Genomic DNA, 14,669 nt, shown 5'->3' with positions numbered 1-14,669 from the left:
GCTCTGTGGAGGGAAAGGGAGCTGGTCAACATATGCTTTAGGTATTTTTGGTTTTGTTTTTAATAAACTTTATTTATAGAGCAGTTTTAGACTCATAGCAAAATTAAGTGAAAGGTAGAGTATTCCCGTATAGCTCCTGATCCTACATACTCACAACCTCACCTGTTAACAGCATTCCCCACTACAGCAGTACATGTGATACAATTGACGAACCCACATTGACACGGCGTTTTGACCCAAAGTCCATAGTTTACGTTGAGTCGCTCTGCTGTTATACATTCTATGGGTTTGAACAGATGTATAATGATGTGAATCCCCCTTCAGAGTAATGTACAGAATAGTTTCACTGCCCTAGGACTCCCCTAGATTCCTCCTGTTCATCTCTCCTCCTCCCACCCCACTGGCAACCACTGTCTCCATAGTTTTGCCTTTTCCAGAAGGTCACATAGTTGGAACCAGAGAGCATGTAGCCTTTTCAGACTGGCTCCTTTCACTCAGTAACGTGCATTTAAGGTTCTTCCCTGTTTTTTCGTGGCTTGATAGCTAATTTCTTTTTAGTACTAAATAACATTCCAGATTTACCACAGTTTATCCATTCACTTACTGAGGTGGCTTCCAAGTTTGGGTAATTATAAAGTTGCTATAAACATCCATGTGCAGGGTTTTGTATGGATATAAGTTTTCAGTTCATTTGGGTACATACCAAAAAGCACAATTGCTGAATTGTATGGTAAGAATATGTCTGGTTTTGTAAGAAACTGTAAAACTGTTTTGCAAAATGGCTGCACCACTTCACATTCTTCCCAGCAACGAGTGAGAGTTCCCGTCACTCCACGCCCTTGCCAGCATTTGGTGTTTTAGATTTTGACCATTCTCATAGGTGTGTGGTATGCTTTAGTTTTTCAGTAAGTTGGGAGATGAACTATTAGTTTCAGAAATCCTCACACTTGTTAGCACTATCTACCCATAGAATCAAAAATCACAGGGAAGCCTGGAGGTGTTGAGTTACAGAAAACGTGAATACTTGCCTGCAGTTCACAAAGGGCACAGGGGTGAGACTCATGCTTTTGTCAGCGGTGGGGCAGCTGAGTATGAACCAGACTAAGGTGGTTGGGGCAGAACCCCAGGGTACTGTCCCCTGAGTCTATGTTCAAGCAATGCAGAGTGGCAACCAGAGGATGCTAAGCTCGAAGGAGATGGCTTGACTCTATCATGATCACTGCCTGCAGTTACCACCAGGAAGGCCTAACACAGGGTGCAGGATATTTAAAGAGAAGGAACAAGTATAACCCAATAAGGAAGGCATAGGCTAAAGATAAAGGCCACCATCCAGAGAGAGTGCTCAAAGGCCTACCTTCCTTTGCCCATCAGCATTTAGACACATGTTTTAGTTTACTTCTCTCTCACTGGCTAATAGCAGACCACAGTGTGCTTCTTTGTTTCCTGTCTGCACCGTCTGTTCTCTTTAAAGTAAAAAAAAAACAAACTGTCTGAGTACAGGATGGGGGGAACTTGTTAGAATACATGTGAGAGTATTAAAGGCTAATGCTTATTGATCCCCTTCTGTATACTAGGCAGCGGTTTTTGTAAAATTTTTAAAAAATTGTTTTTTGGGACGGTCTCACTCTGTCTATTGCCCAGGCTAGAGAGCACTGGCATGATCTCTGCTCACTGCAACCTCTGTCTCCCAGGTTCAAGCAATCCTTCCACCTCCACCTCCCGAGTAGCTGGGACTATAGGCGTGTGCCACCACACCCAGTTAACCTTTTGCTTTTTCTTTGGTAGAGATAGTTTCATCGTGTTGCCCAGGCCGGCCTTGAACTCCTGAGCTCAAGCAATCCACCTGCCTCAGGCTCCCAAAGTGCTGAAATTATAGTTGTGAGCCACTGCGCCCAGCCCTAGGCAATGTTTTTCATGTAATTCTCAAAAAAAAGAACCCCACAAAACTCCATGCAGTACATACTACTATTATTTCCACTTATAGATGAGGAAACTAAGGCACAGAAAGTAAGTAGCCAACTTGGGATTATCTTCCAGATAATTGGAATATGTCCACAGTGACTCCAAAAATGGCTAAAGTGAAGGCACATAAGTGGTTTTCGTAGGACTCTTCTAGGTAGAACAAAAGAAGTAAGAGTCCTCTCCTATTCCAGATTGACCATTCTATAGCTCATATACAAGAGAAATAGAGATAAATTTGAATCTATTCAGAGACAAGTGACCAGGATACTGAGGGAACCGAAAACAAGGAGATGTTAGGAGAAGCGGAAGGAACCGGAGATACTTAGCTTGCAGAAGGCTCAAGAGAACCATGAGAGGTATGTTCAAGGGTTTGAAGGGGTCAGTGAGGAACAAATTTAAATTGATTCTGTATGATTCCAAAGAGTAGAACTAGGTCCATTTTGTGGAAGCTAAAGGGAACTTGAATCTTTAGATGGTCAGAGCAATTTTTAAGACAGAAAACAGTGTTTCCTGATGGCTTGCAGAAGCACAGAGAGCCAGAAAAAGTGGACTTGAATATGCCTGGACAAGGGCACACAATTTCTGGATTTAGGCTCCAGTTCAGCCACTTACTGGCCAGATGATCTCAGTCAAGCCAAAGCATCTGCCATTCTCATTGTTCAGGGTTTGCAGGGAGAAGATAAGAGCAGGTCCCAGAACTCTCTGTATCTATAAAGAGTTGTACAAATGTAAGGATTTGTTATGATTAAGGCATTAGCTTATTATGACAATGTAATCGAAATGAATCTGAACTCAGAGCTGTTCAGCTGAGTCTTCAAGATGTCCAGGTTTTGTATGTGTCTCTCCTTCCACCATGCAGGATTTGAACACAGCTCTATTATCTTACAGTAGAATGGGCTCAGTGAGGTTTACATGTGCATCTGTTTTTTCTATTGGACATGTGAGCTTGCTGAGGTCAAGAATTGTGTCCTTCATGTTTTTATATCTTAATCTCCAGCACTTAATCAGGGATTAGTATACAGTAATGAGTTGGAAAATGGTAGTGGGGTGAATAAGTGAGAGAATGAATAAAGTACAAAATAAGGCAAGTAGACAGCAAGGGATTTCTATATTGCAGCATGGGGCGAACATGCAACTTCCAGGATGACAGCTTTGAAGGGGACAATACTTAATCGAAGTTCAGTATTTGATGTGTTTATTTTTAAATCAGTCATCTAATATTAGTTTGTTTTTATTTGTATGGCACATTATAATTTTCAACACTTTTTAACCTTCACTATCTTATTCAATATTCACAAATGTGCACTAACATAGGGAGGTTAAGTGGATCAGGCAGGATATATGTATCAGGCAGGAATAAACTGTGCTTATGGCAGAGCTCATGTTAGAACATAATGTTCCGATATCTTAGTTTGGAGCTCTTCGCTCCATGCCAGGCCACCACGCCTCTGTGGCTAACCTCGTGGTATCATCTGGTTCTATCCAACCTCCTTTGTGGAACTCAGTTATGTGATTAGGAGAAAAAATGCCCAGCCTTGCTTTTGCATCTGGGAAATGATGAAGAATGAATTTGTTATTTCTTAAATACAAAAAAATGCAAACTCTAAATATGTAAAATGTACCCATGTAAAAATTATTAATATTTTAATGGTTAAAACTTGATCTTTATTTTATATTAAACATGTATCTGATATTAAATTTTTATTTGATATTTGATGCATGTGGTTAGAGGAGCTAAGACATCATCCTGGCTTTGGAAGCTGCAGTCAGGCCCCACAAACATGTATCTTTTCTAATTCTGTCTTTATAGACCATGACAAATGTTTGCTATTTGTAATGTTGTGCTGCCTCCAAAAGACTTTACAACTGGACATTTAAAAATAAGTATTTTCAGTTAATATACTAACTAGAAACATGTCTTTTGTAACACATGATGTCATACCATCTTGAGATTAATAATTTCTAATATGATACAGTTTTGCATGGGCTGAAATAAACAGGTCAAGCTAAAACAACATGAATGGTAAAAGCAATTTTTTGTAACATTAGGAGGAAGTAAACCATGACACTCCTGACCCTTTTAGACCCTCCAGAAAGAGAAGAAATCAACATGTCTGGTTCTGTGTCTGTAACAGAAGAGATTATGTAGGAACATGGAGCGGGCCAGCCACAGAGAAAGGTCAATAATAGATAATCACAAGGACATAGTGCTTACTAAAATCTTTTTTCTTTGACATGTTAGAAATGATTGTCCATGGTATTAGCTCTCATCTGGAATTTGTTTTTTTGAAGATCCTGAATGTTTACCCTGCCTGCTACAATTTTTTCCCATGATGGGAGACTCAAGATCGTCTGAAACCATTGTTCTTCTTTTAACTCAGAGGTTGAGTACCACCATTCCTGAGAGGAAAGAAACAGAACAAAGAAATCATTAGTGTTTCTTGACTTTCGTAATCAAGGTTAGTCCAATATCAAACAAGGCAAAATATCTTTGAGCTTTCAAAACCATGTGAACCCACAGAAAAAAATGAATCTTGCTGTCCAAACTAGGATACTGACACAGCCCTCTTTAAATAAACACGTATACTCATACCTTCATTCACTTATTCAGCAAAACTGAGTATAAGGCTCTGTGCTAGGCACTAAGTGTGGTTTTGCTGTCAAAGAGTTCACATTCTGAAGGAGAGGAAAGACATACAGACAGATGTAACACAAAATGGAAAGTGGCCACAAAGAAGGGCAGAGAAAGGCATGCTAAGGGGGATTTGGATGAGGGAGAGAGACCATGAGAACTTAAAGGTGAAGAGGAAGCTCACAAACCTGAAATATGGACATGTCACTCTTTCTGGTAAGAATCCAGAAAGGCCTATTGTGGCTGCTATGGTCTGAATGTTGGCATCCCTTGAAATTCATATGTTGAAAATTAACCCCCAAGGTAATGATATTAAGAGTTGGGCCTCGGGGAGGTAATTAGGTCATGAGGGCTCTGCCCTCATGGATAGAATTCGCACCCTTATAAAAGGGCTGGAGGGAGCAAATTTTCCTTTTCCATCCTTCTGACATGTGAGGACACAGCAAAAGGCACCATCTGTGAGGAACAGAACCTCACCAGACAGCGAATCTCCAGAGCCTTGATCTTGGACTTCCAGCTTCCAAAACTGAGCAGTAAATTTCTATTGTTTATCAACGACCCAGTCTAAGATATTTTGTTACGGCAGCCTGGATAGACTAAGACCTTCCAGGCCTGGGGAAACCTAACCAGGCAGTGGGCTTCCGGGCTTCTTTATGTGGGTGAGCATCTCCCACCCCAGTTTGCTAGCTGATGATACATACTTTGCTCATGTTCAGCCAGCATTTCTCCAGCATATTCCCCTGTGTTTCAGAGAGTCGCAAGGCTGTGTTCAGGAAGATGCCACATTTCTGCCCATCTCCCATCAATATACAGATGTAAGCCATCAGGTGGTAGAGCCTTGGGCAAAAGACAGGGCCAATGGTATTTTGAGCCACCAGATTCTCCAAGTTCTAAAGGAAAAAACCCACAACAGTATATTAGAATCAAACAGGGGTCCTTGGCTATAAGTTATTTCCTTCACAGATGATTTGGGAACATTTCAAGGATTTAAGCGATCAAGTGAGAAAATACATTATAGAGATATACACAGTAGGTATTGGAGATAAGATTATAAATGTCTGGTGGAGTAGCCCCCATGGTCCACTGAGATCAGGAATTGACCTGAAAGATCCCATCATTACTTCTCTACATTTACTTTTTTAAAAAATTATTTTGATTATTATAATTATTCAGGCAGTACAAGTTAATTGTTGAAAAATTAGAAAAAAAAATTGGCCATTTTTGCATGTAGGGAGCTTGTAAATAACCACTTGGTCCTAGAAACAAGTAAAAAGCTGAACAGGCCAGGCACAGTGGCTCACGCCTGCAATGCTAGCACTTTGGGAGGCCGAGGTGGGCAGATCATAAGGTCAAGAGATACAGACCATCCTGGTCAACATGGTGAAACCCTGTCTCTACTAAAAATATAAAAATTAGGTGGGCGTAGTGGTGTGTGACTGTAGTCCCAGCTACTCGGGAGGCTGAGACAGGAGAATCGCTTGAACCAGGGAGGCAGAAGTTGCAGTGAGCCAAGATTGCACCACTGAACTCCAGCCTTGTGACAGAGCGAGACTCCATCTCAAAAATAAATAAATAAATAAAGCTGAACAGACTGAAAGATCAACAACTATTCTTGGATCCATAAGAGAAGTGAGAACATGGGGCAAACTGCTGCCCCTAAGACTGGAGAGACAAACAGATGGAGACTCACCAGTGGAAACCACTGTGGGAACCAGTGCCAGGCTAGGAAAACCTGAACTGTACTTGATGAATTGCTAGAAACTCAGAGTGGACTGGTCTGGGAGTTAAAAACTCTTGGGAGAAGAGGATTCTGGAAAGACCGCAGAGTGGGAAGTACCAACTATCTGTAGCCCCACCTAGACTACCATTACACTGGCAGAATCTGTCAGAATGTCACTATTTTAGAACGCCGGAGTCTACTGAAGGCTTGTAAATGCCAGAGGAAGGCTTGGATGGTAAACTGAGATTAATTTCAGTTTCAGATCTTAGAACAGCTCCCTGTCCCCCAGCCTCAAAACCTGTGGCAGACAGTTGTGCACATGCTCCTGAAGAACCTGCACACAACTTGTGGGAACAAGGGTGGGCACAAAGGACGCTGTCTGAGATATCAGGAATCTGTGCTCTGATCACTGATGGCTGCTTCTGATGGAAGAGGTAGGCAGTCATTGTTGCACCTCTCCCCATTATTGCAAGCCCCTCCCACTCCAGTTGAAGTGACTTCCAGGGGATTTAAAGGGCTATTGCCCTTTCCTCCCCCAACTTTTTCTCTCCACCCACCCTCCACCACCTTGACAGCTAGACCTTAAATACTAGGACGTTCCAAAGCAACTGCCTATAAAAGGAAAATTAGAAAGTGACTGTGCATGCCTAGGGAAAGGCACAGGCTCAGAAAAGATCTGGGAAGGCCTTAAGTTTGCACCTCAGGCTGATCCTTGGCATAGAAACAGCCTACAACAATAAAAAACAAAAACAACAACAAAACCCAGAAAACTCTGGGGAAGAGGGAGAATTTGATATCCAGAGCTATCATATTATTAGATTCAAAGGTCTAGTTTTCAACAGCAATAACAAAAAGGCATACCAAGAAACAGGAAAGCATGGCTCATCCCAAGAGGGAAAACAATATCAAGAGAAACTGTCCCTGAAAAAGACCTAATGGCAGATATCCCACACAAAGATTTTTAAACAACTCTAAAGATAATCAAAGAACTAAAGGAAAATGTGGATAAAGTCAAGTAATTGATGTATGAAAATAATGGAAATATCAGTAAAGTGACAGAAAACCTAAAAGTATACCCAAAAGAAATTCTGGAGGTAAAAAGTGCAATAAGTAAAATAAAATAAAAAAAAAATCACTAGAGGGATTCAAAGGCAGGGTTAAACAGGCAGCAAACTTCAAGACATGACAATGGAAATTATTGAGTCTGAGGAACAGAAAGAAAAAAGATTGAAGAAAAGTTAGCAGAGCCAAAGGGACCTGTGGAACACCAAGAAGTGAACCAATAAATGCATTATGGACGTCCCTGAAGAAGAAGAAGAGAGAGAGAGAGAACTAGAAAGAATATTTGAAGAAATAATGGTTGAAAACTTTCCAAATTTGGTAAAAGACATGAATATAAACATCCAAGAAGTTCAACAAACTCCAGGTAAGATGAACTTAAAGAGATACACACTGAGACAAATATAATCACTTTTGAAAAGTGAAAGACACGAAACTTGAAAGCAGTGAGAGAAGCAACTAATCACATATATCTTCAATAAGATCACCAGCAGATTTCTCATCAGAAAATTTAGAGGTCAGAAGGCAGTGAGCCAATACATTCAAAATGTTAAAAGAGAAAACCCCGTCAACCAAGAGTCTTCTATTCAGCAAAAGTGTCCTTCAAAGATAAGGAAGAAATTAAGACATTCCCAGACAATCAAAAACAAAGTTAATTACCACCAGGACTTTCTTCCCAAAAATGCCCATGCCTTAAAAAAAAGAAAGAAAAAAAAGAAAAGAAAGAAAAAAGAGAAATGCCTAAAGGAGCCCTGTAGGGTAAAATGAAAGGACAGTCAAAGCTCTAAGAAGAAATAAAGATCTCAACAAAGGTAAATACATGGACAATTAAGTGTTATTGTAATAATAGTTTGTAACTTCTTTTGTTTTCTACATTTTTAAGAGATTAATACGTTTTTAAAATTTAGAAGCCCAAAAGCTAGTATTATTGTAACTTTGGGTTGTAACTCCACATTTTGTTTTCTACATAATTGAAGAGACTAATCATTTAAAATAATTATTCATTTATGTTTTGGGAATGTAATTCTGTGACATCAACAACTGAAAGGGGTGGGAAACTACTAAAGGAGTGGAGTTCTTTGGGCATTACTGAAATTAACTTTAGGATGCTAAATGTAATCCTCATGGTAACCATAAGGAAAATAGCTATAGAATATATACAAAAGAAAATAGGGAAAGAACTTAAATGTTTCACTATGAAAAATTAAATGCAAAATAAGACTAGTTCAGGAAATGAGGAATGAAAAAGCTGTAAGGCATATTGAAAACAAATAGCAAAATGATACACACAAGTCCCTCTTTATCAGTAATTACTTTAAATGTAATTGAATTAAACTCTCCACAACAACAAAAAAAAGCAAGTTGGCAGAATGGATTTTTTTAAAACATGACCTAATTATATACTAAAAGAGACTCACTTTAGATCCCAAGACTTGTACAAATAGATGGAGAGTGAAAAGATAGAAAAAGATACTTTATACAAATAGTAACCCAAAGAGGATAAGGGTGGCTATACTACTGTCAGACAAAATAAACTTTAAATCAGAAAGAAACTTACAAGAGACAAAGAATATTATATATTAATAAAAATTTAGATACAGCAAAATATATATAACAATTACAAAAATGTATGTTTTATAATTATATTTTTTAAATAAAAATATAACAATTACGAACATTTATGCATCTAATAATAAGATCATCAGTATATATGAAGCAAAAACTGACAAAATTGAAGGTAGAAATAAACAGTTCTGTAATAGTAGTTGGAGACTTCACTAATAGTAATGGATAGAACAATTATACAAAAGATAAGACATAGAGGACTTAGACAACACAATAAACCAACTAAATCTAACAAACATACACTTAATGGGTATAGAGTTTCTATTTTACAAGATGAAGAGAGTTATGGAGATGGAGGGCAGACATGGATACACAACATTATGAATGTATTTAATACCACTGAACTGCATACTTAAACATGATTAAGATGTTAAGTTTTATGCTATGTGTATTTGGATCACAATAAAAAAAATTAGGCCAGGCATGATAGCTCACACCTATAATCCCAGCACTTAGGGAGGCCAAGGTCATCAGATCACCTGAGGTCAGGAGTTCAGGACCAGCCTGGCCAACATGGTAAAACCCCATCTCTACAAAAATACAAAAATTAGCCAGGCATGATGGCGGGTGCCTGTAATCCCAGCTATTCAGGAGGCTGAGACACGAGAATCACTTGAACCTGGGAGATGGAGTTTGCAGTGAGCCAAGATCTCGCCATTGCACTCCAGCTAGGGCAACAGAGTGAGACTCTGTGTCCAACAACAACAACAACAACAAAAATTAGATCAAAAAAACCCCAAACACCTTCAGGTGAGCCCCCACAGTTTTGTGTGTTTTACCTCCAGAAGCTCAGCCACGATCTCTCAGTAAATATTGGAGGAAAAAAAATCCCTCATTCTTTCAGTAGAGGAAGAGGAAAAGGAACCATTTTGAAACACGCCAGAGTACTCTGTTCTTCTTAACAAGGTTTGCCCTCAAGAGAAACTCTGTAGCCAGAGCCTAACCTCCAGGAGTTTTATTAGAGCCTAACTGATCTTGGGGAAGAGGAATACCCAACTAAACCCAGCTCTAGCCATTATGTCCCACTTAAGGAAAAAGGGACTGAAAAGCATTTGTGAAGTTCTTAGTCCAGAGGAACAGGCTCACTAAAACACTGAGACCTAATCATAGGACTGTAGAATGCTTTCCCTCTCCTCACACCTTACCATCACATTACTAAAGACCTATTTAGACAAAGTCTTTTTACCTGGTACATCATATCTGGCTATCAAGAAAAATTACAAGGCATACTAAAAGGCAAAAACACAGTTTGAAAACACAAATCAGAACCAGACATGACAGGGATGTTGAAATGATCAGACTGGGAATTTAAAATAACTATGATTAATATGCTAAAAGCTCTAATGAATAAAGTAGAGAGCATGTAAGAGCTATATAAGCAGAGAGATGGAAATCCTAAGAAAGAACAAAAAATAAATGCTAGAGTTCAAAAACACTGTAAGAGAAATGAAGAATGCCTTTGATAGGCTTATTAGTAGACATGACCCAGCTGAGGAAAGAATCTGAGTTCAAGGGGATATCAATAGAAATCCACAAAACTGAAAAGCTAAGAGAACAAAGACTAGAAAAGAAAAACCATAACAGAATATCCAAGGATTGTGGGATAAGTACAAACAGTATACTAGATGCATAATAGAAATATCAGAAGGAGAAGAAAGAAAGAAAGACACATCAGAAATATTTGAAACAAGAAAGACTGAAATGTTTTCCAAATTAAGGTCAAACACCAAACCAGAGATCCAGGAAGCTCGCAGAACACCATATAGGACATATGCCCCCAAACCCTAACACATAGGCATATAATTTGTAAACTACAGAAAATCAAAGATAAACAAAAAATTTTAGGTTGGGCAGGGTGGCTCACACCTGTAATCCCAGCACTTTGGGAGGTGGAGGTGGGCAGGTCACTTGAAGTCAGGAGTTGAAGACCAGACTGGTCAATATGGTGAAACCCTGTCTCTACTAAAAATACAAAAATTAGTCAGGCCTGTTGGCAGGCGCCTATAATCCCAGCTACTCAGGAGACTGTGGCAGGAGAATAGAATTGCCTGAACCCAGGAGGTGGAGGTTGCAGTGACTCAAGATCACGCCACTGTACTCCAGCCTGGGTGACAGAGTGAGACTCCATTTCAGAAAAAAAGAGAAAAACAATTTTTAAAGAAGCCGAAGGGACTTCTATAGATGAACAACAACAACAAAAGAATTGCCTTTCACTTTTCCTCAGAAACCATGCGAGCAAGAAGACAGTGCCATGACCTGTTGACAGGAAAAAAATCCCTAGAATTCTTTACCCAGTGAAATTATCCTTCAAAATTGAGGACAAAATAAAGACTTCTCAAACTGAAATTGAAGGAAGTTGTTGCTAATAGCCCTGACTTGCAAGAAATGTTAAAGAAATTCTTTAGAGAGAAGGAAAATATATAGTTCAGAAACTTAGATCTACATAAAGAAAGAAAGCATTGAAGAAAGAGTAAGTGGAGGTAAAATAAAAATTTTCCTTTTCTTATTCTAACAGATGACAGTTTGTTCAAAATAACAACAGCAACAATGTGTTCAATTATTCAATTATGTCTGCTTATGTAAATACATCTCCTAAGCAGAGATCCCGGACCAGACCACCCAGGCTTCAGACCTGCCAAACTGTAAATTAAGAAGTGGGTGTTGCTTTGGGCCTGGCATGGTGGCTCACTGTAATCCCAGCACTTTGGGAGGCTGAGGTGGGTGGATCACTTGAGGTCAAGAGTTCAAGACCAGCCTGGCTAACATGGTGAAACCCCATCTCTACTAAAAATACAAAAATTAGCCAGGCATGGTGGCACGTGCCTGTAATCCCAGCTACTTGGGGGGCCGAGATACGAGAAACCCGGGAGGCAGAGGTTGCAGTGAGTCGAGATTGCGCCAGTGTACTCCAGCCTGGGTAACAGAGTGAGGCTCTGTCAAGAAGTAGGTGTTGTTTTAAGCTGTTAATTTGTGGTAATGAGTGACAGAGCAATAGAAAACTAATACACCTGTGCTCCGTGTTTACAAGAACAAGGCAAACATGTCAACCCAACACCAGAGATTTAGCCCTTTATTCTCTTAGGGGGCTTGCCCATGCCAGGCTGTAAACTCTTGGAGGTGTTTAATTTGCTCACTCTTGCACCCCAGCACTCTTGTATTAATATGCTTAATACATATTTGAATTGTTAAAATTGTGTGGAATGATTTGTCTACCAGGATGCTTTATCATAGCAATAGCAATAAAATCATACAGAGAAGTTCTATCCAGGAATAATTAGGTCATGCAATCGTATATCTGTAAGATAAAATACCATGCTTCCTTTTAAATCGTGATGTGAAAAATAATTTAATGACAGGAAATTATTCATAATATATTTAAAAGCAAATTACAAAATAGAGAAATGTGCATGCACACACACAGAAAAATACTTGACAAGTGGGATCTCAATATACAAAAAGTACTTTAAGTAGTAAGGTTATTTGCAATTTATATTTTCTTTCTTTGGGGAAGTGCCTTCAAAAACTTCTATTTTTATAAACATATATGAATTCTATAATGAGAAAATAATTAGCACAGGAAGTAGATAGAGATCCATTTAAGGCGTATTTTATACTGGAAGCTGGAGAATAGGCCTCACCTTGAGTAGCTCCTCCCCACTGGCTTGGGCATTGTCTGACTGTTCTTTGATTTGTTTTTGAAGGTGAAGAATTTGCCCCTCCATGTACCTAGATATTCCGTCATAATAAATAAGTGTCATGGTTCTTCTTGGCAAAAGATTTTTAGCTCTATTGGAAAATATGTAAAAGTTGTCCCATTCCTGAAGTCTGGCATACCTGCATTACCACAAAAGAATAAGAAAAATCAGTATCACCCATGGAATATGCTGGCTTTCTGAAATGGCTCTCTGGATGTGCAGCTTCCTTTACCTGGGTCTCTGGAAGTGTGTAGTCTCCTGCCTACCCCTGCTTCACTCTCCCTAAAAAAGCAGGAAATTATCTGATACAGAGTAAGGAAATCATAGATTTTTTGATGACTTGAGATGAATAGAATCCTTGGAAACACCCAGGTAATATTAGCCACCATTGAACTGTTTGGCTTTGGTTTTGTTTTGTTTTGAGACAAAGTCTTGCTCTTGTCTCCCAGTCTGGAGTGCAATGGCAGGATCTCGGCTCACTGCAACCTCTACCTCCTGGGTTCAATCGATTCTCCTGCCTCAGCCTCCCGAGTAGCTGGGATTACAGGTGCGTACCACCACACCCAGCTAATTTTTTGTATTTTAAGTAGAGACGGGGTTTCACCATGTTGGCTAGGCTGGTCTTGAACACCTGACCTCAGGTGATCCACCCACCTTAGCCTCCCAAAGTGCTGGGATTACAGGCTGAGCCACCATGCCCAGCCACTCTGGCTTTTTCAAATAAAAAGTGAGGGAGATCAGACACTTGGAGCTGTAGATTCTGGGGCTTGAAGAAATTGTTGCAATACCAAAGAGAAATGATTTAGGCCAGTACTGCTCAAAATGTGGTCTACAGACTGGCATCATCAGTATCACCTGGGTTTTCATTAATGCAGGTTCTCTGGTTCAGTCCAGGTCTACTGAATCAGACAGGCTCTGGGGGTGTGGCATCTCTGAGTTAACAAGCTCTCCAGGTGATTTTTATGCCCACTAAAGTCTGAGCAGCATTGGCCTAGGACACAGCTGTTTAAAAAACTCTCCTGCTGAAAATCAAAACCACAATGAGATACCACCTCACACCAGTTAGAATGGCAATCATTAAAAAATCAGGAAACAACAGGTGCTGGAGAGGATGTGGAGAAATAGGAACACTTTTACACTGTTGGTGGGACTGTAAACTAGTTCAACCATTGTGGAAGACAGTGTGGCAATTCCTCAGGAATCTAAAACTAGAAATACCATTTGACCCAGCCATCCCATTACTGGGTATATACCCAAAGGATTATAAATCATGCTGCTATAAAGACACATGCACATGTATGTTTACTGCAGCACTATTCACAATAGCAAAGACTTGGAATCAACCCAGATGTCCATCAGTGACAGACTGGATTAAGAAAATGTGGCACATATACACCATGGAATACTATGCAGCCATATAAAAGGATGAGTTCATGTCCTTTGTAGGGACATGGATGCAGCTGGAAACCATCATTCTCAGCAAACTATTGCAAGAAGAGAAAACCAAACACCACATGTTCTCACTCATAGGTGGGAATTGAACAACGAGATCACTTGGACACAGGAAGGGGAACATCACACACCGGGGCCTATTGTGGGGAGGGCGGAGGGATAGCATTAGGAGATATACCTAATGTAAATGACAAGTTAATGGGTGCAGCACACCAGCATGGCACATGTATACATATGTAAGAAACCTGCACGTTGTGCACATGTACCCTAGAACTTAAAGTATAATAAAAAAAAGAAAAAAGAAAAAAGAAACTCTCCTGCTGAGACAGACAAGAAAAATAAATTTGGATGATTTTTGGACTTTAGATTTCTTAACCTTTAACTCACATTGGTAAGTTATTAGATTTTGAACTTTAATTGGCAAGAGTAATTAATTTTTGGATTTTAATTTTTCCCCATTAATTTTTTTTTTTTTCTGAGGTGGAGTTTCACTCTTGTTGCCCAGGCTGGAGTGCAATGGCAC

General features: G+C 39.6%; 1 protein-coding gene across 1 annotated transcript in view; it reads right to left on the bottom strand.

The window, feature by feature from the left end:
• Window positions 1-2,331: 2,331 nt before the first annotated feature.
• The window catches only part of ADCY10 (adenylate cyclase 10), an 88,378-nt gene continuing 76,040 nt past the window's right edge, over window positions 2,332-14,669 (bottom strand). The window contains exons 30-32 of the mRNA XM_007989636.3: window positions 12,638-12,833; window positions 5,296-5,484; window positions 2,332-4,362 (exon numbers count right to left, since the gene is read on the bottom strand). Of these exons, the coding sequence (XP_007987827.2) occupies window positions 4,201-4,362; window positions 5,296-5,484; window positions 12,638-12,833 (547 nt within the window). The 3' untranslated portion in view covers window positions 2,332-4,200. The remainder of the gene's footprint in view (window positions 4,363-5,295; window positions 5,485-12,637; window positions 12,834-14,669) is intronic.

This window comes from Chlorocebus sabaeus, chromosome 25 (genome assembly GCF_047675955.1).
Source record: "Chlorocebus sabaeus isolate Y175 chromosome 25, mChlSab1.0.hap1, whole genome shotgun sequence".
Lineage (NCBI taxonomy): Eukaryota > Metazoa > Chordata > Mammalia > Primates > Cercopithecidae > Chlorocebus > Chlorocebus sabaeus.
Note: the sequence above shows the minus strand (reverse complement) of the source record. Positions and strands in the feature narration are given on the sequence as shown.